We start from the raw sequence: 24620 nt of genomic DNA, 5'->3' as shown, positions 1-24620 counted from the left end.
GGCAGGCACCAATCCCTCCCACCAGGAAGCCTACACCAATCCCTCCCACCAGGAAGCCCCAGGACCAACCTCAACCATGAGGAGACAGACACCAGAAGCAAGAAGAGCTATCATCCTGGAGCCAGTGGAAAGGAGACCACAAACACAGAAAGTTAGACAAAATGAGATAGCAAAGAAATATGTTCCAGACGAAGGAAAGAGATAAAACCCCGCAAAACCAGCTAAATGAAGAGGAGATAGGCAAGCTACCTGAAAAAGAATTCAAAGCAATGATAAAGATGATCCAAGATCTTCAGAAAAAGAATGAAGGCACAGGGACTTCCCTGGTGGCACAGTGGTTAAGAATCCGCCTGCCAATGCAGGGGACACGGGTTGGAGCCCTGGCCCGGGAAGATCCCACATGCCACGGAGGAACTAAGCCCGTGCGCCACAATTACCGAGCCTGTGCTCTAGAGCCCACGAGCCACAACTACTGAGCCTGCGTGCCACAACTACTGAAGCCCGTGCTCCTAGAGCCCATGCTCCGCAACAAGATAAGCCACCACAAGAGACACCTGCTCACCACAACGAAGAGTAGGCCCCGCTCACCACAAGTAGAAAAAGCTGCCACGCAGCAACGAAGACCCAACGCAGACAAAAATAAATAAATAAATAAAATTAAAAAAAAAAAAAAAAGAATGAAGGCACAGATTGAGAAGATACAGAAGTAGTTTAAAAAAGAGCTAGAAGATTTAAAGAGCTAGAAGATTTAAAGAACAAACAAACAGAGATGAACAATACAATAACTGGAATGAAAAATACACTAGAAGGAATCCATAACAGAATAACTGAGGCAGAAGAACAAATAAGTGAGCTGGAAGACAGAATGATGGAAATCACTGCCATGGAACAGAATAAAGAATGAAAAGAAATGAGGACAGTCTCAGAGACCTCTGGGACAACATTAAGTGCATGAACATTCACATTAGAGGGGTTCCAGAAAGAGAAGAGAGACAGAACAAGCCTGAGAAAATATTTGAAGAGATTATACCCAAAAAATTCCCTAACATGGGAAAGGAAACACTCAAGTCCAGGAAGCACAGAGAGTCCCACATATGATAAACCCAAAGAGGCACATGCTGAGACACATATTAATCAAACTGACAAAAAATTAAAGACAAAGAAAAAATATTAAAAGCAACAAGGGAAGAGCAACAATATACAAGGGAATCCTCATAAGGTTATCAGCTGATTTTTCAGCAGAAACTCTGTAGGCCAGAAGGGAGTGGCATGATATACTTAAAGTGATGAAAAAGAAAAAACCTACAACCAAGAATGCTCTATCCAGCAAGGCTCTCATTCAGATTTGACAGAGAGATCAAAAGCCACAGACAAGCAAAATCTAAGAGAATTCAGCACCACAAACCCAGCTTTACAACAAATGTTAAAGGAACTTCACTAGGTGCAAAAGAAAAGGCCGCAACTAGAATCAAGAAAATTATGAATGGGAAAGCTCACTGGTAAAGGCAAACATAACGCAAAGGTAAGAAATCACACACACACAAATATGACATCAAAACCAGCAATTGTGAGAAAAGGAGAGTACAAATACAAGATATTGGAAATGCACTGGAAATTAAGAGACCAGCATCTTGAAACGATCTTGTACATATATAGACTGCTATATCAAAACCTCATGGGAACCACAAACCAAAAATCTACAATCCCCCCAAAAATCTACACACACAAAAAAGAAAACCAATCCAAACAACGCTAAAGATACACATCAAATCACAAGAGAACAAAAGAGGAAGGGAAGAAAAAAGACCTTCAAAAACAAATCCAAAACAATTAACAAAATGGCAATAAGAACATATATATCAATAATTACCTTAAATAAAAATGGTTAAATGTTCCAACCAGAAGACATAGACTGGCTGAATGGATAAAAAAACAAGACCTGGATATATGCTGTCTACAAGAGACCCACTTTAGATCTAGGGACACGTACAGACTAAAAGTGAGGGAATGGAAAAAGGTATACCATGCAAATGGAAATCAAAAGAAAGCTGGAGGAGCAATATTCACATCAGACAAAATAGATTTTGAAATAAAGACTATTACAAGAGACAAAGAAGGGCACTACATAATGATCGAGGGATCAATCCAAGAAGAAGATATAACAATTGGAAATATATATGTACCCAACATAGGAGCACCTCAATATATAAGGCAAATGCTAACAGCCATAAAAGGAGAAATCGATAGTAACACAATAAAAATGGGGGACTTTAACACCCCACCTTCATCAATGGACAGATCATCCAGACAGAAAATCAATAAGGAAACACAGGCCGTAAATGACACGTTAGACCAGATGGACTTAACTGATATTTATAGAAGATTCTATTACAAAGCAGTGGAATACACTTTCTTCTCAAGTGCACGTGGAACATTCTCCAGGATAGATCACATCTTGGGCCATAAATCAAGCCTTGGTAAATTTAAGAAAACTGAAATCATATCAAGCATTCTTTCAGACCACAGTGTTATGAGATTAGAAATAAACTACAAAAAAACACACAAAACTATAAAAAACACCAACATACAGAGGCTAAACAATATGTTACTAATCAACCAATGGATCACTGAAGGACTCAAAGAGGAAATCAAAAAATACCTAGAGACAACTGACAATGAAAACACGATGATCCAAAACCTTGGGACACAGCAAAAGCAGTTCTAAGAGGGAAGCTTGTAGCAATACAATCTTACTTCAGGAAACAAGACAAATCTCAAATAAATAACCTAACCTTATAGCTAAAGCAACTGGAGAAAGAAGAACAATGAAAACCCAAAGTTAGTAGAAGGAAACAAGTCATAAAGATCAGAGCAGAAATAAATGAAATAGAGATAAAGAAAACAATAGAAAAGATCAATGAAACTAAAAGCTATTCAAAAGTTTCTTTGAATAGATAAACAAAATTGATAAACATTTAGCCAGACTCATCAAGAAAAAAAAAGAGAGGCTCAAATCAATAAAATTTGAAATGAAAAAGGAGAAGTTACAATGGACACCACAGAAATACAAAGGATCATAAAAGACTACTGCAGGCCACTATATGCCAATGAAATGGACAACCTAGAAGAAATGGACAAATTCTTAGAAAGCTACAACCTTCCAAGACTGAACCAGGAAGAAATAGAAAATATGAACAGACCAATCACAAGGAAGGAAATTGAAACCGTGATTTAAAAACTTCCAACAAACAAAAATCCAGGACCAGATGACTTCACAGGCGAATTCTATCAAACATTTAGAGAAGAGTTAACACCTGGCCTTCTTAAACTCTTCCAAAAAATTGCAGAGAACACTCCCAAGCTCATTCTATGAGGCCACCATCACCCTGATACCAAAACCAGACAAAGATACCATGAAAAAAGAAAATTACAGGCCAATATCACCGATGAACCTAGACACAGAAAAAACTCAACAAAATACTAGCAAACCTAATCCAACAGTACATTAAAAGGATCATACACCATGATCAACTGGGATTTATCCCAGGCATGCAAGGATTCTTCAGTATACTCAAATCAATCAGTGTGATACACCACATTAACAAACTGAAGAATAAAAACCATACGATCATCTCAGTAGATGCAGAAAAAGCTTTTGATAAAATTCAACACCCATTTATGATAAAAACTCTCCAGAAAGTGGGCATAGAGGGAACTTACCTTAACACAATAAAGGTCATACTTATATCCAGACAAAACTGTAATTCAAAAAGATACATACACCCCTATATTCATACCAGCACTGTTCACAATAGCCAAGACATGGAAACAACCTAAATGCCCACTGACAGATGAATGGATAAAGAAGATGTGGTACATATATACAATGGCATATTACTCAGCCATAAAAAAAATGAAATAATGCCATTTGCAGCAACATGGATGCAACTAGAGAGTATCATACTAAGCGAAGCAAGTCAGAAAGAGAAAGACAAATACCATATGATGTCACTTTTATGTGGAATCTGAAAGATGACACAAATGAACCTATCTATGAAACAGAAACAGAATAGAGAATAGACTGGTGGTTGCCAAGGGGGAGGGGGATGGGAGACGGTTGGATTGGGAGTTTGGGATTAGCAGATGCATACTGGCATATACAGAATGGATAAACAACAAGGTCCTACTGTATAGCACAGGGAACTGTATTCAATATCCTGCGATAAACCATAATGGAAAAGAATATGAAAAATGAATGTATCTATATGTATAACTGAGTCACTTAGCTGTACAGCAGTAATTAACACAATATTGTAATTCAACTATACTTCAATAAAAAATAAAATGAAAAAGAAAAAATTTTAAACTAAATGACAAAGAATGTACTGAATATCAATTTTTCTTGATACAACTAATGAATGATTAGACGAAAATCCATCACTTTAAATACTTATATTAGAAGAAAAATCTAAAATCAATGACCTAAGATTCCATCTTAAGAAACTACAAAAACAAAGTAAAAAAGAAATAAATTATAATAAGCAGTCAATAAAATAGAAAATAAATAATAGAGAAAATTAACAAAGCCAAGAGTTGATTCTTTGAACTTATAAACAAAAATGAGAAACTTCTAGCTAATCAAGGAAAAAGAGAAAACCCCAAAAGGAGGAATGAAAAAGAGATTATCAGCACAGACCCCACAGACATGAGAGGATAATAAAAAGAATGCTATGAACAACTTTATGCTAAAAATTTCAACAACTGAGATGAAAGGACAAATACCCCCCCCCCCAAAAAAAAGTTACCAAAATTCACATGAAAAATAACAAAAAAATCTGAATACACCTATATCTATTAAGGAAAATGAATCTAAAGCTTCCCCCAAAGAAAATTCCAGGACCAGATGGTAACCCCAGTGAATCCCATCAAATATTTAAGAAGAAATAAGACCCATCTCATGAAAACTTTTTAAAACATACCAAAGGGATTACTAATAAACTCGTTTTATGAGACAAGGATAAATGTAATACCAAAACCTGAGAAAGACATTACCATAAAAAAGATTATAGACCAATACCCTTCATGAATATAAACCCCAAAATTCTTAATAAAATAATAGCAAATCAAATTCAACAATACATCACATACTAGGTTTTATCCCAGGTATGCAACATTGACTTAACATTCAAAAATTAACTAGTTTAATTTTTCCTTTTATTCTCTTAATATATGATCATATCAATAAATGCAGAAAAAGCAAAAAAAAAAACAAAAAAAACCACATAATAAAGGCCATATATGACAAACCCACAGCTAACATTCTCAACAGTGAAAAGCTGAAAGCATTCCCTCTAAGATCAGGAAGAAGACAAGGTTGTCCACTGTTGCCACTTTTATTCAACATAGTTTTGGAAGTCCATGGCAATCAGAGAAGAAAAAGAAATAAAAAGAATCTAAATTGGAAAAGAAGGGTCACTGTTTGCAGATGACATGATACTATACATAGAAAATCCTAAAGACGTTACCAGAAAACCACTAGAACTCATCAATGGATTTGGTAAAGTTCCAGGATACAAAATCAATACACGGAAATCTCCTGCATTCCTATACACTAACAACGAAAGATCAGAAAGAGAAATTAAGGAAACAATCCCTTTTCCCATGGCATCAAAAAGAATAAAATACCTAGGAATAAACCTACCTAAGAAGACAAAAGACCTGTACTCTGAAAAACTATAAAATGCTGATGAAAGAAATTGAAGATGACACAAACGGATAGAAAGATATACCATGTTCTTGGATTGGAAGAACCAATATTTTCAAAATGACTATACTACCCAAGGCAATCTACAGACTCAGTGCAATCCCTATCAAATTACCAATGGCATTTTTTTTTTTCACAGAACTAGAACAAACATTTTAAAATTTTGTATGGAGACACAAAAGACCCTGAAGAGCCAAAGTAATCCTGAGAGAGAAAAATTGGAGCTAGAGGAATCAGGCTTCCTGACTTCAGACTATACTACAAAGCTACAGTCATCAAAACAGTATGGTACTGGTGCAAGGACAGAAATATAGATCAACAGAAAAGGATAGAAAGCCCAGAAATAAACCCATGCACCTATGGTCAACTAATCTATGACAAAGGAGGCTAGACAACACAATGGAGAAAAGACAGTATCTTCAGTAAGCGGTGCTGGGAAAAGTGGAAAGCTACATGTAAAAAAATGAAATTAAAACATTCCCTAATACCATATACAAAAATAAACTTAAAATGGATCAAAGACCTAAATGTAAGGCTGGACACTATAAAACCCTTAGAGGAAAACATAGGCAGAACACTCTGACATAAATCGCAGCGATACCTTCTTTGATCCACCTCCTAGAGTAATAAAAATAAAAACGAAAATAAACAAATGGGACCTAGTTAAACTTCAAGCTTCTGCACAGCACATGAAACCCTAAACAAAACGAAAAGACAATCCACGGCGTGGGAGAAAATAATTGCAAATGAAGCGACTGACAAAGGATTAATCTCCAAAATATACAAACAGCTCATGCAGCTCTATATCAAAAAAACAAACAACCCAATCAAAAAACGGGCAGATCTATATAGACATTTCTCCAAAGAAGACATACAGATGGCCAAAAAGCACATGAAAAGGTGCTCAAAATCACTAATTAACAGAGAAATGTAAATCAAAACTACAGTGAGGTATCACCTCACACCAGTGAGAATGGCCATCATCAGAAAGTCTACAAACAAATGCTGGAGTGGGTGTGGAGAAAAGGGAACCCTCCTACACTATTGGTGGGAATGTAAATTGGTACAACCACTATGGAGAACAGTATGGGGATTCCTTTAAAAACTAAAAATAGAACTATCATATGATCCATCAATCCCACTCCTGGGCATACATCTGGAGAAAACCATAGTTCAAAAGGATACATGCACCCCAATGTTCATTGCAGCACTATTTACAATAGCCAAGACATGGAAGCAACCTAAATACCCATCAACAGAGGAACGGTTAAAGAAGATGTGGTACATATATACAATGGAATATTACTCAGCCATAAAAAAGAACAAAATAATGGCATATGTGGCAACATGGATGGACCTAGAGATTATCATACTAAGTGAAGTAAGTTAGACACAGAAAGCAAATATCACATGATAACGCTTATATGTGGAATCTCATTTTAAAAATGATGCAAATGAACTTATTCACAAAACTGAAACAGACTTTCAGATATCGAAAACAAACTTATGGTTACCAAAGGGGAAATGTGGCAGGGAGGGATAAATCAGGAGTTTAGGATTAACATATACACACTAGTATATATAAGGTAGATAACCAACAAGGACCTACTGTATAGCACAGGGAACTCTACTCAATATTCTGTGATAACCTATATGAGAACAGAATCTGAAAAAGAATGAATATATGTATATGTATAACAGAATCACTTTGCTGTACACCTGAAACTAACACAACATTGCAAATCAACTATACTCTAATAAAATTTTAAAAAATGAACTCAAAATGGATGAGAGACTTAAATATAAGACCTCAAACCATAAGAAAACATAGGTGGGAAGCTCTTTGACATCAGTCTTGGTGATGATTTTTTTGGATTTGACACTTAAAGGAAAAGCAACAAATTAAAAAATAAACAGATGGAGTACATCCAACTAAAAAGCTTCTAAACTTCAAAAGAAACAAACAAAATGAAAAGGTAACCTACTGAATGGGAGAACATATTTGCAAATCACATATCTGATAAGGGGCTCATATCCATGTCTATAGAACACATACAACTCACTAGCAAAAACCCAATCTGATTAAAAAATGGGCAGAGGGGTACTTCCCTGGTGGCACAGTGGTTAAGATTCCGTGCTCCCAGTGCAGGGGGCCTGGGTTCGATCCCTGGTCAGGGAACTAGATCCCACATGCATGCCACAACTAAGGAGCCCACCTGCCTGCAACCAAGGAGCAGGTGAGCCACAACTAAGATCTGGTGCAACCAAATAAATAAATAAATAAATATTTTAAAAAAAGGGCAGAGGATCTGAATAGGAATTTTTCCAATGATGATGTACAGATGGCCAACAGGTACTTGAAAAGGTGTTCAACATTACTAATCATCAGGGAAATGAAAATCAAAACCACAATGAGATATCACCTCATACCTATTAGAATGGCTATTATCAAAAAGATAACAAATAACAAGTGTTGACGAGAATGCGGATAGAGAACCCTTGGGCACTATTGGTGGGTATGTAAATTGGTGCAGCCACTGTGGAAGACAGTATAGAGATTCCTCAAAAAATTAAAAATAGAGCTACCATATGATCCAGCAATTCCACTTCTGGATATTTATCTGAAGAAAATGAAAACACTAACTTGAAAAGACATCTGAACTCCCATGCTGATGGCAACACTTTTTTTTTTTTTTTTTTTTTTTTTTACACAATAGCCCAGATATGGAAACAAACTAAGTGGTCATTGATGGAGAATGGATAAAGGAGATGCAGTACACATACATACAATGGAATATTACTCAGCCATAAAAAAGAAGGAAATCTTGCCATTTGTGACAACATGGATGGACATCCTTGAGGGCATTATGCTGAGTGGAATAAGTCAGAGAAAGACAAATATCATATGCTCTTACTTATATATAGAATTTAAACAAACACCACCACCAAAACTGAGCTCATAGCTACAGAGAACAAATTGTTGGTTGCCAGAGGCAGGGGTGGGGGTGGGCGAAATGAGTGAAGGAGATCAAATGGTACAAACTAATTATAAAATAAGTTCTGGGGATGTAACATACAGCATGGTGACTATAGTTAATGATACTGTATTGTATATTTGAAAGTTGCTAAGATAGTAGATCTTAAAAGTTCTCATAAGAAAATGAAATCTAGCAGAATAAAATACAACTAGGGTGTATTATCACACTTAGTAGGGAAGTACTGTTTTGTTCTACACATGGATGTGCGTGTTTGAGTGTGTATTCTGGGTCATGAAGTTAAATGTGGTTTTATTATGGACTATGGTAAGAAAAAGTTTGAAAAACACTAACCAAACCAATGGGCATACGGGACTTTGAGCCAGTAGGGAAACAAGGTGACAGGAACCACAGCTGTCATACCCTCTGACAAGAATTATGCAGCAAGATTAAGCCACCCCAGACCCACAGGCCCTGCTCAACTTCTCCCTAAACCTCTGCGGGCCCCTCTCCCTGCTCCCTCAGCCTTTCTCCCACCTGATCCCAGGACGAGCTCTCAGGCCTGGGCCCCTCCACTGTCGGCTGGTCCCAGGGCTCCTGACCCTCCTGGCACAAGGCACAGGTGGACTTTGTACAGCCATTGGCTTTACTGCATTGATGAACTCATTCTGGCCCTGGCCACGTTTACAGCTACCCACTGTCCCCTCACCCAGGGGGTGTATTTTCTTCCCTCTCATGTCCTCCGAGCGACTGCCTGAGAGGAACAATCAGCAGCAACCCTACTGAAGGGGGACCCTGACAGGCGCGGAGGGCAGGGAATCACAGCTCTCAGTACAGGAGGGGGCTGTCGGGGGCCTTAGAGGGCAGCCAGCGCAATCCCTTCATTTTACAGATGAGGACACCAGGGCCCTGGGAGCCAGGGAGCTGCTCAAGGTCACCCAGTGATGGGGTGACTCCGGCCTCTGAGGCCAGCGCTGGGCCCATCTCCCTGGACCCTGGAGACACCTGATTCCAGCAACAGGCTGGAGCCCAGTGTGGGAATGGGCGCCTGCTAGTGACCGGCAAACGGGAGGGGGACCCAGGGGCTTTGGAATCAGGCAGACCCAGGTTTGAATCCTGGCTTGGTCACTCGCTGTCGGCTGGCCCCGGATAGGTTACTTACCACTCTGGGCCTCTGTTTCTTTCTTCTGCACAATGGGTACAGAAGAGATAAGTAACATACTGTAAAGTACTTGCCATTTACTGAGCTCACAACACCCGCTCACCAGGCCTATGATGGTAAACAACAGCATCCTTCCAGGTTTTTTTGCAAAGGGGCAAAGGTCAGTAGCAGACAGAGCCGCTCCTGTCAAGGATGGGGGATTCTGGATGCGCCAATGAGGGAGGCATCAAAGGCTTGATGGGAAACGAGGCTTTAGAGCAATTTGCCAAAAATCAAGTAGTCGAGCGACTAAATGGCAGGAAACTGTTGGACCGTGAACAAAGTCTGGGACAATCCACTTCAGGGGCAGAGCTGGGGGAGCCCTGCTCTCCATTCTGACCCAGGCTCTAGCCAGTCTCAGGCGGCCCCCTGCGGCCTCCAACCCACAGGTCCTGCCAAGGTCCTTCCAGAAGCCCAGGGTGGCAGCAGGCAGCCAGCTCTGTTCTCCCTCTCTCTCCTTAGCACCTGTCCTACCTCTAATTCCATCCCATTTTGGTTTTACGGATTGATATTTAGATTAAAGAGATAAACGCATCCGAGGAGCACTGAGGCCTGACAGAGAGAGGAACTTGGACCCATCAATCACCATCAACCAGCTCAGCTTCCTCCCAGTGCCTGGCCCCTCTGGCTGGAGATGAACCAAAGAGCAGATAAAAGGGGCCCAGAAGTACAGCCGAGACACCCCCCCAAATGGGGGACGGTGTGTCTACAAAAGCCTTCCAGGCCAGCTTGGGAGCAGGGCTAGGGTGACTACTATTTATGTGTGCTTGTGTGTGTGTGCGTGCGTGCTTGCGTGCGTGCGTGCGTGTGTGTGTGTGTGTGTGTGTGTGTGTGTCTCTCTCTAGCCTCTCTCTTCCCCTCCCCAGGCTGCAGATAAAGAATTCAATTTTCTTTTAAACGGTGGGGAAATTGGAAGAGATTTTGTGCTGTTTAAGCACAGCTGGAGTCTCAGGTCTCTAGGGATTGGAGAACAATGAGATCAATTAAGATGCCTGTGGTGAGGGGTGTCAGGAGGGGGTGGGGAAAGACAGCAGAGGTAGCGGGGCAGGAGGAAGGGGAAGGACAGCTGAGGGGACCCAGTTGCCGGGAGTCCTGCTTCCACTCTTTCCTGTGTTGACCTGCCCACCTCTGTTGGGTTTTGCTAAAGCATCTGGATGGGGCCTGCCCATTGGGTACTATTATCTCCCAAACTTGCTAATAATTCACGTTGGCAATTTCTGTCACCAGCTTTACACAATGATAGAATCGAGCTGAAGCAATGCTATCAGAAGCAGGGAGAGGACACTGTTGGAGAGCAGCACGGATAACACTGGACGCTTGGCCTGCAGCAGGGGCTGGGACCACCACTAGAGCATCTGCTGTGCGCGGGCTCCAGACTACCGTCTTTCCACACATCACCCTACAACATTGCTGAGATGGAATTACTCTGCCCATTTCATAGAGGAGGAAACCGAAACTCAGGGACAGTAAATAACCTGCCCAAGGCCAACCTGCTGGTGAGAAGCTGAGGCAGGACTCCAAGCCGGGGCTGTCCACCCACTTCAGTGTTTGTGAAGGTACAGGGCGCACCTGGCAGCCAGGTGGGGATGAAGATGGGTGTGCCTTGCTGGGACTGGGGAGGAGAATGGTGGAGCCGCTGTTCAGACCTGAGCACAGGCTAGGAGAGCTCTCCCCACCTCCACTGTCACCTGGGTGGTTGGGGCCATCGTCTCTCACCTAGTCGCCCGCTTCCACCTGGGCGTCCTCGGCCCCTCCCGCTGGCCTACTCTCCACACAGCAGCCTCCGTGATCCGTCTGGCTCCCCTTCAGCACAGTCATGTCCTGTCTGTCACCTCCTGACCTCCTCTGGTCCTCCCTCTTCCTCTCTGCATATCCACCCACCACCAGGCTCTTGTCTCATGCCTCTCACCTGCAGCTCCCTCAGCCTGGGGCAGCTCTTTGCAGAATCCTCAACTCAGACTCCTCTGCCTTCCTTCAGGGCTCTGTCTAAGGTCACCTTCTGTGAGAGGCCTGCCTTCCTTGACCACCTGGTAGAATACAGTAGCAATGCCACCCCCAGCACTCCTCCCTTACTGCCCCCAGCTATACTTTCCCCCAAGGCATGCATCCCCCTCTGACATGCTCTGTATTTCCTTATTCACCATCTGTCTCCACCCCTGGTACATACACGGATGTTTGTCTGTCTTGTTCACTGCCATCATTCAATAAACAGTCACTGAATGAAGGAGTATGGTAGTTGCATCTGGGAGCCCCCTTTCCCCCAGAGAGTGCAGAGTCCTGTTCTGGGAGGGGCAGAGGGGAGGCTTCTATAGGGGAGACACAGGGGCTCACAGGGCACCCGGCCCTGCCAGCAGCAGCCAAGGAAGCAAGGTCAGCTCCTGCATACCTGTCTGCAGAGGCAGGCTGAAGGGCTGGGCACATTTCAGCCTTGACCTTGTAATCACATGCCCTGATTAGGACTAGGAGGCCGAAGGGATCCTGGAATCTGGTGGCCATTGCACCTTCTGGACCCTTGCCTTTGTTCCTGGCTTGGGGTCTGCATCCCCAGACCTCCCCCGACCTAGGAAGGATAATCAGAGGGCATCCAGTTTACCCTCTCCTTGGACTGAGCAGGAAGCCAAGGTCCAGAGAGGGAATGAGACTGGCACAGGGTCACAGAGCGAGTCAGTGATCTAGAGCCCAGGCCTCAGGGCTCCCTGTCCAGCAGTCTTCCCCCTGTGCCCATCGCCAGAGCGGGTGCTTGGGAGCCTGGCACACACAGTGAAAATGGGGGTACGAGGCTTTGGATTCAGACAAACATCTCTGCCCTTGACTCGCTGGGTGAACTTGGGTGTGTAATTTACCCTTTCCATGCCTCAGTTTCCCCATGAGACCTCTGCCTCCATCCCTCCTTTGAGGAAGCTGCCCTAGACACTCCAGACCACAGGAGTCAAACCTCCTCTGTGCCCCACAGCCCAGGGATGGGGGCACCCAGACAGAGAGAACCTGCCTTCAGGAGGTTCTCTGTGGAGTGGGGAGAAGAAGACATGAGCCATGCTGCCCCCACAGGAGTGGCGAGAGCAGCCAGGGAAAGCGGGGAGCTGGAGAGGAGGGGGAGGACCTCGGGGGAGGTGGGCACATGCCCGTTACCAGAGGGAGATGGCTTCTTATGGGGAGGCTGCAACTGGGCTGGCTCTGAGGGTCAGCAGGCTTTTGATGGTCTCAGACGGGAGGGAGGGAGAGCTAGGTGGGGGAGGGGTGTGAGGAAATGCAGAGGGTGTGCAGGGAAGCTGGGGACTCTGGTCAGGCAGGAGAGAAAGGGTGTGAGAGGTGTAGCGGGCAGACGGCTGGAAAGCGGCTCAGGGCCAGGGTGTGGGGACCTTGACTGCCAACCCAGGCCTAGGGCACTGGAGCTTTACCGGCCAGGGAGTGCCTGGGATTAGTCTCTTTTCTCTCCCCTCCTCCCACTATTGGCAGAGAACACTTCCAGGCTGCTAACGGGGTTTGAAGGGTTCCCCCCATCTGTCCTTCTGCTTATGTTTGCACAACACCCAGGAGGAGCGGGAATTGGCTGTCTCCCGGCGCCACGCTCACGTGCGGCATCTCAGGAAAGGAGCATTGAGAGCTGGGGAGGGTCTACAGCCCCTCTTCTTAAACGTGAACCTGCCTTGGTGACTCACTGTAACCGACAGTATTCAGCGGAAATGCAGCGTGACCTCTAGGCTAGATCACAAAAGGCCACGCAGCTTCTGCCTGGTTCTCTTTGGACACTCGTTTCCCAGAGGCTTCCTCTGAGGAGCTGTCTCTACAAGCCATGCCTGAGATGCCTGTACCATGTGGAGAGGCCACAGGCAGGGGCTCAGACACAGTGTCCGGCTGAGCCAGTCCTTCAGCCAGACCAGCCCAGGCGCCAGACAGAGGAGGAGCCGCCAGTGGCTAGAGTCACCCCCAGACTTGGAGGAGCAGAGAAGGGCTCCCCTGCTGGGCCCTTTCCATATTCCTGACCCGCCCGATCCACGAACATAACAAAACGGTTGTTGCTTTATGCCGCTAAGTGTGGGATGGTTTCTCACGCAGCGTTTGGAACCGAAACAAGCTCGGTGGGCCCTTGCTTGGAGGGTGGCACAAGGCAAGCGAGCCAGTGCCGATGGAACTTACTGAGCCCGTGCCGATGGAACGTGGGAATAGACGAAAACAACGGACAACCACAGAGCTCCTTTGGGCACAGAATTATGGAGCTCCTATAGCCAGGATAGGCTACATAATTTGCATAATTTTCCAGTGCAAAATGAACATGCAGCCCCCCTTGTTCAAAAATTAAGAATCTCAAGACGGCGACAGTAGAGCATCAAACCCAGGGTGAGGCCCTCCTACTTCCAGCTTCCCAAGCAAATGCCCAGGCCGCACGCGCATGAAGCCAGTCCTCCTGTCACACCTGCTGCCTGCCTCCTCTGAGTCTTAGCCCTCCGGCCACATCCTCATTTAACCTCTCTCTTCTGCTCCTTGACGCTGGGGCCTGAGTGTTAGAGCCCCAGGGTCGGGCACAGACAAGAACTCACCAGTGTGTCAACTGAGAGGACCCGGTGTCCAGTGAAGTCGGAGCCAAAGGCAGAGAATCCAGGAACCCAGAGACTTAGGTTTAAGAGCCAGTGTTCTCTGAAGCTCCACTGACCCCCAAATATGATGGTGGAGAAGAAAAACAGCAACAGCACTAGCAATCACGGCTGTCAGTCACCCAGCGCTTTCTGGGTGTAAGCAGTCTAAAATGCATCTTTTTTAATCATGGGATAGATATAATTACTATCATCGCCACAGCAAACTTTGGGGACTTAGGATCAGACACAGCCAGGCATCTGTCTAGGGTCACAGAGACAGCAAGGGTAGGGGCAGAATTTCAACCTGAGTCTCCCTGGTTTCAAAGCTTTGCTCCTAAAGTTCCCTCCCGCAGGTGCTGATGCAGCTGGGAGGTGTCTCCCCACTTGCAGAGCAGCAAGTCCTTCTGCAAGGGGCCAGAGGGACCAGGGAGCACCACCTGAGGCCGAGGCAGGGGACTGGCCTTCCCAGACCACCTGGCTGGGCCATCGAGTTCCCAGCACCCGGGGTGAGGCCCATGTTAAAGTCCTTGGATTTAGCAACATGGTTGGGGGGGGGCGGGGGGCGGGGCAGTGTGCCCTGAGCCTGCAGGCTCTCAGGGCTGGGGAAGAGGCCCCGCAGCCTGACAGCTGATGGAAGAGGCATACTGCATTTCAGTTCTTCCAGGACTGAGGCTGGCCTTCACCAGGGTCAGCCTGGGGCAGTGACATCACACACACCTTTTCCTTTGGTGTCAGCGGGCAGGGGAGGAGGGAGTGAAGGGGACCAGCAGGAGCAGGGCTGCCTCTGTTGATGCCCCTGGAGAGGGAGGCCAGGCTGGATGACTAGGAAAAGCTGGTGAGCTCCAGGAGCAGGGAAGTGACCACCTTGGAACCTTCACCAAACTTCCAGATGGGGGCTGGGAGAGGGAGGGCAGGGCAGGCAAGGGAACTCTAGAGAACAGTGGGTGGGTGAGGGACCCTCAAAGGACAGGAAGCATGTTTGTGTTGCCAGGAGTGAAACTAAACAGCAAAAATCCACTTTTCCTCTTGGGCAGAGTGCATTGGAATTAAGCCGCATGGAGCCAGAAGGCCCTGAAGCAGCATCGGCCCAACCATCTAGCTTTATAATGAGGACGATGGGGCCCCAGAGGCTCAGGGATGTGCCCATGTTACACGGCTTCCCTGGGGCAGGGCCACGACTCCAAGCGAGTCCTGGCTCCATCAAAGCTCAGGCGAGAGGCTGGCATGACTTGCTGATATTTTCTGAGTGTTCCCGGCTAGGCTCGGCACCGCGTGTCTTCACCAACCGTTCCACTGAACTCTCACGACGACCCTCCTGGGTATGATCCTGTCAGGGTACCTCCCCAGGTAACAGAGGAGGAAAGAGGCCCCACCTTGCAGAGCTGGGCTTACACACAGGCTGAAGGGCGGCCAGATGGGGCCCTTTAAGGCGGATGATAATAAGAACCACAGGGGCTTCCCTGGTGGCGCAGTGGTTGAGAGTCTGCCTGCCGATGCAGGGGACACGGGTTCGAGCCCTGGTCTGGGAAGATCCCACATGCCGCGGAGCAACTAGGCCCGTGAGCCACAACTACTGAGCCCGCGCGTCTGGAGCTCGTGCTCCGCAACAAGAGAGGCCGCGATGGTGAGAGGCCCGCGCACCGCGATGAAGAGTGGCCCTCACTTGCCGTAACTGGAGAAAGCCCTCGCACAGAAACAAAGACCCAACACAGCCATAAATGAATGAATGAATGAATGAATGAATGAATGAATGAATGAATAAAAATGAGTTAAAGCTATGCTTAAAAAAAAAAAAATAAGAACCACAATTTAGGTCTGTAATCCCTTACCTATTAACACCCACATCACCGCTCTGGAGCCTCCCAACAGCCCAACCAATGCAGGCTGGGCAGGCACTATTTTCCTCATGTGATGAGAAGAAAACCAAATCCCAGAGAAGGAGTGACCGGTCCACAACAGAACAGGATTCAGGGCCCTACCCAAGATGGTACCAGCCTCCCAAGGACTGGCTGGGAAGCGGGGCACAGAGGGTAGAGAGGAGCTATGCCTTTCAGCCCCCACAGGCCACTCTGTCTGCCTGGAGCTGAGGGGTGACACTCCATCCCTGGGCTGAGCAAACTGAGCTGGTCCTGGGCCCTGCTCCTGCCCCATCAGGGCTCTTATGTACCTCTCCTTCTTGCTTTGATTCCTGCCTGGGGAAGAATCCTGTCTTGTCCGGCGCTCCATCTTCTCTCCATCCTTGCTGTGCCCCACGCCCCTGGAGCAGGGAGGGAAGGCCTCCTGGAGTGCGGGAGGACCTGCCCTCCTGGCTGCTGCTCCTCCTCAGGGCCCCTCTCTCACTGCCCAGGGGACATGGAGCTAATAAATCTGGGGACACGAGTTCCATACTGCAGGAGGCCAGGCTGGCTCCTTGCACATCCCAGGAACAGCTTCTGCCAGCTGTTTCCCAAATGCTGGCCATGGGCCACCAGGATGGAATAGGTAAGAGAACGTGGATGGGTTGATACAAGACTTCTCCACTATCAGAACAGCAGCCCAGTGGCTATGTGTGGGGTGGGCGCAATTCAGGAGAGACAGTTGAACCCACCCCCCAACCCCCGCCGCCTCAGAGAAGCAGCACTCCACTTCCTTGCACATCACACCCCCACCACGGCATTCCAGCCACAGGGCCTTTGCACATGCTATACCCTCTTTCTCCAACGTTCTTCTCTCCATTCACTTACCTGTTAATGCCTACTCAATCGCCACTTCCTCAGGGAAGGCTTCCCTGACCCCAGTCAAGGTCAGATGCCCTGTTACAGGTTTTCATAGCTCCCTGATCTCTCCATCACAGCAAGTAATGCTTAATGTAAAGATTCATTTCTTAGTACTAACATCAGGCTTTCCCAAGAGACTATTAACTTCATGAAGGCAAGACTCACATCACCATTGTATCCTCAGGGCCATGTGCCTGACACGGTGGTGGGTATTCAAAAAACATTTGTTGAACGTTCAGATTGCTCTCCTACTGTCCAGCAGCACCCACAAACCCCACCAGGCCCCAGGTAGGCATCGGCCAGGCTACAGGGCTGCCCGAAGCCCAGCAGAATCCCAGGAAGATACCCCACAGCCTTCCCGCCCAACCCCTATTATCAGGTCAGGAGGCAGGATTGGAAGGAGAGAATCAGAGCAGCCTGGGGATATGAGAGGGAAAGAAACCGTACAACCTAGAGGATGGGGAGTCACCAGCATCATACAGGAACCTGCACACGCACACACATGCCCACGTGCCATATACACGTATCTGAGTGCATGTAGTTGCACACACACATAAAGGCACAGACACAAGGGCATGCCTGTGTGCATGCACACATATACACACACACCCCACAAGCAAACATACGTGGGTAAATGTGCCCCTACACACCCCTCCCCTATGTGGTCACCCTTCAGAGTTGGGGCTCAAGGTCAAGTCTTTGACCGCTACATCCCTGCTCTTTCCCCTCCACCAGTGGAAACTCATTTTTCTATAACTGGGGGCTATAAGAGCCTCAAAACCTGGGCTGAGGAAGGTCCAGGGAGCAGGGAGGTGAGAAGGGATGCCATCCCAGCTGGGATGCCCAGGTTGCAGGCGACGGCCCTCTCCTGTTCCGGCTTTCCCAGCTCCCTGGTGAACTGCTGCCTTCCCCCAGGACAGGTGATGAGGCACAGAAATGGGGCCCTGCCATGGCGTGGGGTGGGGATGCCCCTTGCAGCAGGCTCTGCCCTGGCCTTCGGTGCAAAGTGAAACATTTTCCTTTTCTTCATAATTATTTTTTCTGACACAACTGCCCATGAAACATTTTACTAACATCCCAGAAAAGGTCAGGGAGAAGGAATTTCACAGTCCCTGAGCAGATAGCTATAATTTCAGCCCCTCCTGGAGCAAAGGAGGTGGGGATACTGGGCTAACCCTGGGGCTGAGTGGAGAAGGGCAGGTGGGAGAGGCCAGGGCAGTGGGTGGGGCGGGTGTGGCCGTGAAACTTGCCACCTGCTAGGAGCTCTGGAAGTACCTTGGGGAGACTGGGAGATGACGGTGAGTGGGGGTCACCAGGCGATGCTTTCACAGCTGTCATTCACACCTAGCAGCCTTGGTGGCGGCGGGAGTGGTGGGGGGAACTCATGCGCATTTTGCAGATGGGAAATGAAGATTCTTAGAGGTAATACAGTTAGACCAGCACCCAGAGAAGGCAGGGATGCAGGGCCCACTGTTTCACTTCAGGACCTGAGCTCCTTCAGACACACAGCCCTGCTGCTAGAGCTTATCGTTGGGTGAAACAGCCCCCTCAGAGCTGCACAATTCCACAAACCCTGGGGCTGAGGGTTTGATAGGAAGGTGGGCAGGGCTTGGACACACACACTGAGGAACTAGAGGCTGCCCAGATGAGCCAGCCCTGGACGGAGACCTTCAGGTAGCCACAGAGGAGCCCGAATACAACTGCTAAACATTGGGAGAGGGACTGGAAAAGGTGTCATAGGCAGCGGGCAGAGGTCCATGCAGGCCCAGGAACTGCTCCAGTGCTTGGGGAAACCCAGTTTGAGAAGCTACTCTCCAGTGCCAACTCCAGATGGGATTGGGCTTCACACATCATCCTTGGCACCTGCAGCCGGCCATCAGCCAAGAGGTGTGCCATTCCACACGTCACCCCCCCCCCACCCTACCCCCTAGGCTCCCTCAACCCTTTCCAGGGCCACAGGAACTGGGGACTGCAAAGTGAGACCCTCCATCCCCAACAAGAATGACACAAAGGAATCCCCGGCCACCCGCCAAGCCTGGGCTTGACATCCGAATTCTTTGCCATGTGGTTCCAGGCCGTGTGGGGGACAGGCTGCTTGGGTGTCCTTCATCCTGACATTGGAAGGCGGCTGGGGGGCTGAAGAGGCTCTCTCTGGGTCCAGAAGGCCAGAGCCTCTGGCACTTGCTCTCTGGCTGGGCCCCTAGAGGCTGCAGGAGGGCCCAAGGGGCCTCAGGCACCAGGTGACTGATTGCAATGAGCAACTTGGTGAAAGCTGGCAGAGCCATGGGCTGGGGAAGCAGGCGGGAGGAAAACAGCCGCAGCAGACTTACTGTTTACATCTGACGGCCTGCCTAGCAAAACATCTGCTTGAAATATGAATAACTGTCAGATGGGAAGGGCCTGGGGGCTCAAAACAGTTTCATACCATCTTTCTGTAGAGTAAACGCACTATGGAGTAGGGGCCTGAGATCGGCGGGCAATCTCTGTGGTTGGAGTGGGAACGGAGCAAGAAGTGGAAGGACTCTGGGGGCCTCAGTGGGCAGGGAGGGGCAGCAGCGAGTTAAACTCCATAACGTTTATTGAGCACCTACTATGGGCAAGCCCCTGAGCTTGTGTAGCACACATCTACCACCTTGGTCTGCTCAGCAACCCTCTTTGTTCTGATATCAGAAGCCGCTATAGAATATCCTGTCCCATTTTCAGCCCATATAATTTGAATGGGGTTGACCCAACCCCCCGTTCCACTAGGGGAGTATGACCCATCTCTGGTATATCAGAATTATGATGATTGGTTCCAGGGTGGCCCAATAAGCTGGGTCAGTGAGAATCAGCTCTGGGACTTCTGCTGGAACTATTGAAAAAGAACTATTTTTTCCCCCACTGGGGTTGATAAATTGGTGAGAAGTGAGCCTAAGGGTGCTGGTGTCCCTCTCTGCCAATACCAAAAAGCAGAGCCCAGGGCTGAAGTCAGATTCCCGCTCAGTTGAGTGCCTGGATACAGCCATGCCCTGAAATCACTTACACTTTGGAGTTACATGAGCCAATCCTTTTTTGCTTGAGCCACTTAAAGGTTTCTGTCCCTTGTGACCACGAGTACTAACGGATACAAATGGACACCGGGAGGAGTCCCCTGTCAAAGTCCCAGCCAAAGACAGCTGGGGATGCCCAGGCATCCTCAAGGAGCCCACTCTTCCCTGGTGTCTGTGCTCAGATAGACAGGATCACCTTCCTGAGAGATGGCTGGCACTTGTCCCCATTAGAGGGCAGGTCCAGGGCTCCTGGCCCACCCAGGCTCAGTATCTCTCAGGGACAAGGCAGAAAACCAAAGTATCCTGGGCCCAACCTCATTCTTCCCCAGGTTGGTCCCTTTTCCACGGTGCTGCCCTGGCCAAGGAAGCCCATCATGAAGAGTCCAGATGCTCTAGTATACTAACATCACAGCCTCTGAGGGCTTGGGGGCACCCCGTTCCCTGACTGCTCAGACTCCTTGGATCCCTCTGGACGCCTCCTGATGGTCGACCCCAGAGCTCAGTTGCCCTGCAGGAGAGCAGGGACTCACCAGGACTGTCAGCACAGAGGTCCCCACGGTGACATTCTCGTATAAGCTGACGTTGTACAGTGGCTGGCTGAAGATGGGCCGGTTGTCATTCTCGTTGATGAGGGTGATCTTCACCTTGGCATAGCCCACGTGGTCAGGCACACTCTCATTGGCAAAGAGCTGGATGCGTAGAGCAGGGGCCAGGTGAGCTCTCACATGCTCCTGGAGCCCTTGTTCCCATAAGTCCCCCTGGGGCCTCTGCCCATTCCAACCCAGAGCACCAGTCTGAGTCACTGCCCATCCCAGATGTATGCTACTGTGAATCCCTCCATCAGTACTCATAGGGTTAGGGTGGCCACAGAATCTGCTGGGAAGGAAGGGGCTAACGGGGGCCGTGCTGGCTGATGCTGGGCAGTAGAGGCTCCTGAGGCTCTGATGGTACCTAATAAAATTCCACTCAATTCTTGGACATTTCCTCATCCTCCTGGAAAAGAGGAGGTCCAGCCTAGCCCCTGCCATAGCTCAATGGGCTTCTCTGGGTCAGATCCACGAGGGAAGAATGGGGAGAGGTGGAAGGGGGGATTTAAGGGGACGGTGCCACCCCCTCCCTCCCCTGAAATCCCCCACCCGGCCAAGGAGAGGGTGAGCGGGCCTTACGTCGAAGTCGTAACGGTCCACGGTCTCGTAGTCCAGGGGGATGGCCACCCGGATGCGAACGTCCGCCTTCCCTTGGACGGAGGTCGGGGAGATGATGAAGTGGTGAGAGTTGTTCCCCACCAGGTACACCTCGAACATGCTGTTCAGGCCCTGGATCAAAATGGAGAAGAAACCAGTGAGAGGGGGCGCCGGGGCTGAAGCAGGGCTTGTCTATCCCCCACTCCAAAGTGGCCTGGCCTCCCCTGGGCGATCCTGGCCTGGCTCCCTGACCCTTCTGCCCATGTCTAGGCCTTCTGGAAGTCTCCTCCAATTCTTTTTGCCTTCATCACCCCATCAGATGCCCACAATGTCCCTTGCAGAGGGTTTGGTTCATTTTCCATCTCCTGCTCCCTTCCTCTGCCCCAGTGACCCCAGCTGCAAGACCCGGTAGGGAGATAGAAGAGGAAAGAGGGTCAGAAGGGAGGGGAGAGAAGCAAATAAGCATCCACGGTTGGCTTGGACAGGATAGGGCATGAGGGCCAGAGCAGGACACGGCTTCTCCTCCGTCATCCCTCTGGACCATGTCAATCAGGGGGAACACTGCCTTGCTTACACGTGGCGTGGGAACCACCCAGATGGCTGAGTGGCAAAGTGAACCCCCATGTGCCCCTCTCTGTGGCCAGCCATGGTGGCTGGGAGGACACGGAATCCCAGATAGTGCAGAGACACCAGGACCTTCACTGGTTCTTCTACAGCCCAGCAGCCCAAGGCCCTGGTTTCAGGTGGGGAGGCCTCACTCTAGGTCAGGTGTTTCTGATCATTCCAATCAGGGCCAGAGCTCACGGGGCCCTCAGATGCCACCTGGCTTGTCCTCACACAAAACGTGTGATGTCTCTCTCCGTGCTAACCAAGTCTCCAGATGAGGAGGAGGAGCCACTGCTGAAGGTGGGAGACAGGGCTTACTGATTACCTGGAGACTGGTCTGCTCTGAAAGCGATTCGACCTCCTGCATGTGGGGAAATTACCCCCGGCCTAGCCCCCTCCCACCTAGGTGGGTGGCCTGTGATTTGGAACTAACCAGTCAAGAGCCTCTCCCGACCCTTGTTGAGATGCTCAGTGGGTTACAGACCTGGGCTCTCAGCGCCAGGAGGACACGTCCTCCTGCTTGGCCTGCATGACCCTCCCTCAGCCCGGACCCCGGTACAGCCCCTCTGGGCACGTGTTCCTGTGGAACCAGGGGCTGGCAGGGAGGCACGCCTCTTGGTTGCCCAGGGATGTTGAGGGGCTTCCTCCCAGAAGCCACTCCTGCTGAGAGAGGGGCAGCCAGGCAACCTGGAAGCCTTTGCACCATCAGAGAGGGGTGGTCCCAGGAAGGCTGGAAAGGACACCCTCAGCGAAGCCTGAGATTCACAAGATTCTGATGCCCTTGGAGCTGTCCCTTAGGCGCTCAGATACATTTGTGAAATAAATGCATGTTAACCCTCGGTCTCTTGAGGTTTTTCTACTTAACAACTACAAATTGGCAAAATAAGGGCACTGCCAATTTTGGGATCCAGGCAAGCAGCGGGTCCTCCAGGGCCCCCAGCCCAGAGGGGATCCCGCGGGTTGTGCAGGCAACGCTCTCCTGGCCATGTTGGGCTGTGGAGTCTCCCTGGCGTGGAATCCATCCATCAGACCGAGAGGACCAATTAAATGCCCGAAGGGGCACTAGTAGCCAAAGCCGGCAGCCAGTGACAGCCCTGAGCAGCTGACACTGACACCTCTCCCTCCCCTGAACCTCGGCCCCTCCACAGGACCTGGGGCCCGGGAGGGTGGGCCTTCTGAGCTGTGCCCGAAGCAGGTGGAGCATGCCCCCCACCGAAGCTCCCTCCCCACGGTGCCCCGCAATGCCTCCCAGCCCCAGCCCTTCCCAGGCTCACTTACCAGGTTCTATCAGGGGGAGTCGGCCAGTCAGAGGGTATGGAGACAGAGAAGGAGCCGGGAAGGAGGAAGAAGGAACCAGAGAGAAAATGGTGAGATCCGAGGTCAGGGTAACGGAGAGGGGCCGAGCTGGACCCCAGGAGCACACCCTGCTCCGGAGGAACAGCCCGCTCTGCACCTGCTGGGCCACGTCCTCTGGGGTGCCGAGGAGGGGTGGGTGCGTGTGGGCTGTGCACACACGTGCTGGGGTGTCGGGAGGTCTGTGCAGCCCCACATCCAGAGGAGGGGGAGGGACACAGAGGAAGAGGTACAGGGGCACAAATCGTGAGGCGGGCAGGGGTTCCTGTATCCCTGAGCTCCCTCTGTCCTCACCCAGAGGGAGGTGGGGATGGTCAAAGGCTGGGAGAGGAGGGGCCACGTCCCTCTGTCCTACTCCCAGGAGCCTGGACAGAACCCCTGCAGGAAGCGACCCCAAGCCTTGTCATGTTTTAATTTTCCTAACATAGAAAATGTTAACGACGTGATAAACACAGACTCAGAAAGTCTTCACATAGTTCATTCAAAAGTGTAAAGGGCACACAACCCAACCAACTCCCTTTCCCTGTTGCCCCTACCCTTTGAGAGCCTTCCCCAGAGACAACCATACCCTAATCCCTGGGTCTCTTTCCTCAGGAAATACATGCATGTAGGAGCATTGTGTATCTACGCCTCCCCTCTTCGACACAAACAGTACCATGCTCTACACACTGCTGTGTTGGATTTTTTTCCACTTAAAACTATGTCCTGAAACTTGTTTCACAATTGTTCAAATAGCTGACGATACCAACAACAATCACACAGCAAACATTCACTGGTTGCCTACTCTCTGCCAGACACAGTTCAGAATAACCACAGAATAACCCTCTGTAGCTGCTGTTGGGAGCCCCTGGGGCAGTGCAAAGCCACATCAGAGCGGGCACACAGCAGGTGCTCAGACGCGATGGGGCTTCAGCAGCTTTTCCTCACCCGTTACTCTGTTCGATCCTCTTCCCATGGGCCACACGGTGGAGATGAAGGAATACTGGAGCTTGGAAACCTCTCCAGAGGAAATGGAATTCACAGAGGTTGGCGGCAGCGTGAGGATAAGAGCCCAGGCCCAGCTGCCAGGCTGGGGTGCCCTCCAGACCGAGGGAAACAGAGTCAGGGCCTGATGTGGGCGTCCCCCAACTGCAGCTCCAGGGCACGGGGGAAACGTACTGGAGTTCCATCCAGCAATA

General features: G+C 48.9%; 1 protein-coding gene across 1 annotated transcript in view; it reads right to left on the bottom strand.

Moving 5' to 3' along the window:
• Nucleotides 1-24620, bottom strand: part of CDH23 (cadherin related 23) — a 398173-nt gene that overhangs the window by 179381 nt on the left and 194172 nt on the right. Inside the window, exons 11-13 of the mRNA XM_068547762.1 lie at nt 23368-23373; nt 21466-21615; nt 20830-20988 (exon numbers count right to left, since the gene is read on the bottom strand). Coding sequence (XP_068403863.1) covers nt 20830-20988; nt 21466-21615; nt 23368-23373 — 315 coding nt within the window. The remainder of the gene's footprint in view (nt 1-20829; nt 20989-21465; nt 21616-23367; nt 23374-24620) is intronic.

Source organism: Eschrichtius robustus, chromosome 7 (genome assembly GCF_028021215.1).
Source record: "Eschrichtius robustus isolate mEscRob2 chromosome 7, mEscRob2.pri, whole genome shotgun sequence".
In the NCBI taxonomy this organism is placed as follows: Eukaryota; Metazoa; Chordata; class Mammalia; order Artiodactyla; family Eschrichtiidae; genus Eschrichtius; species Eschrichtius robustus.
The sequence above is the reverse complement of the archived record's forward strand: the minus strand, read 5'-3'. Positions and strand labels throughout refer to the sequence as shown.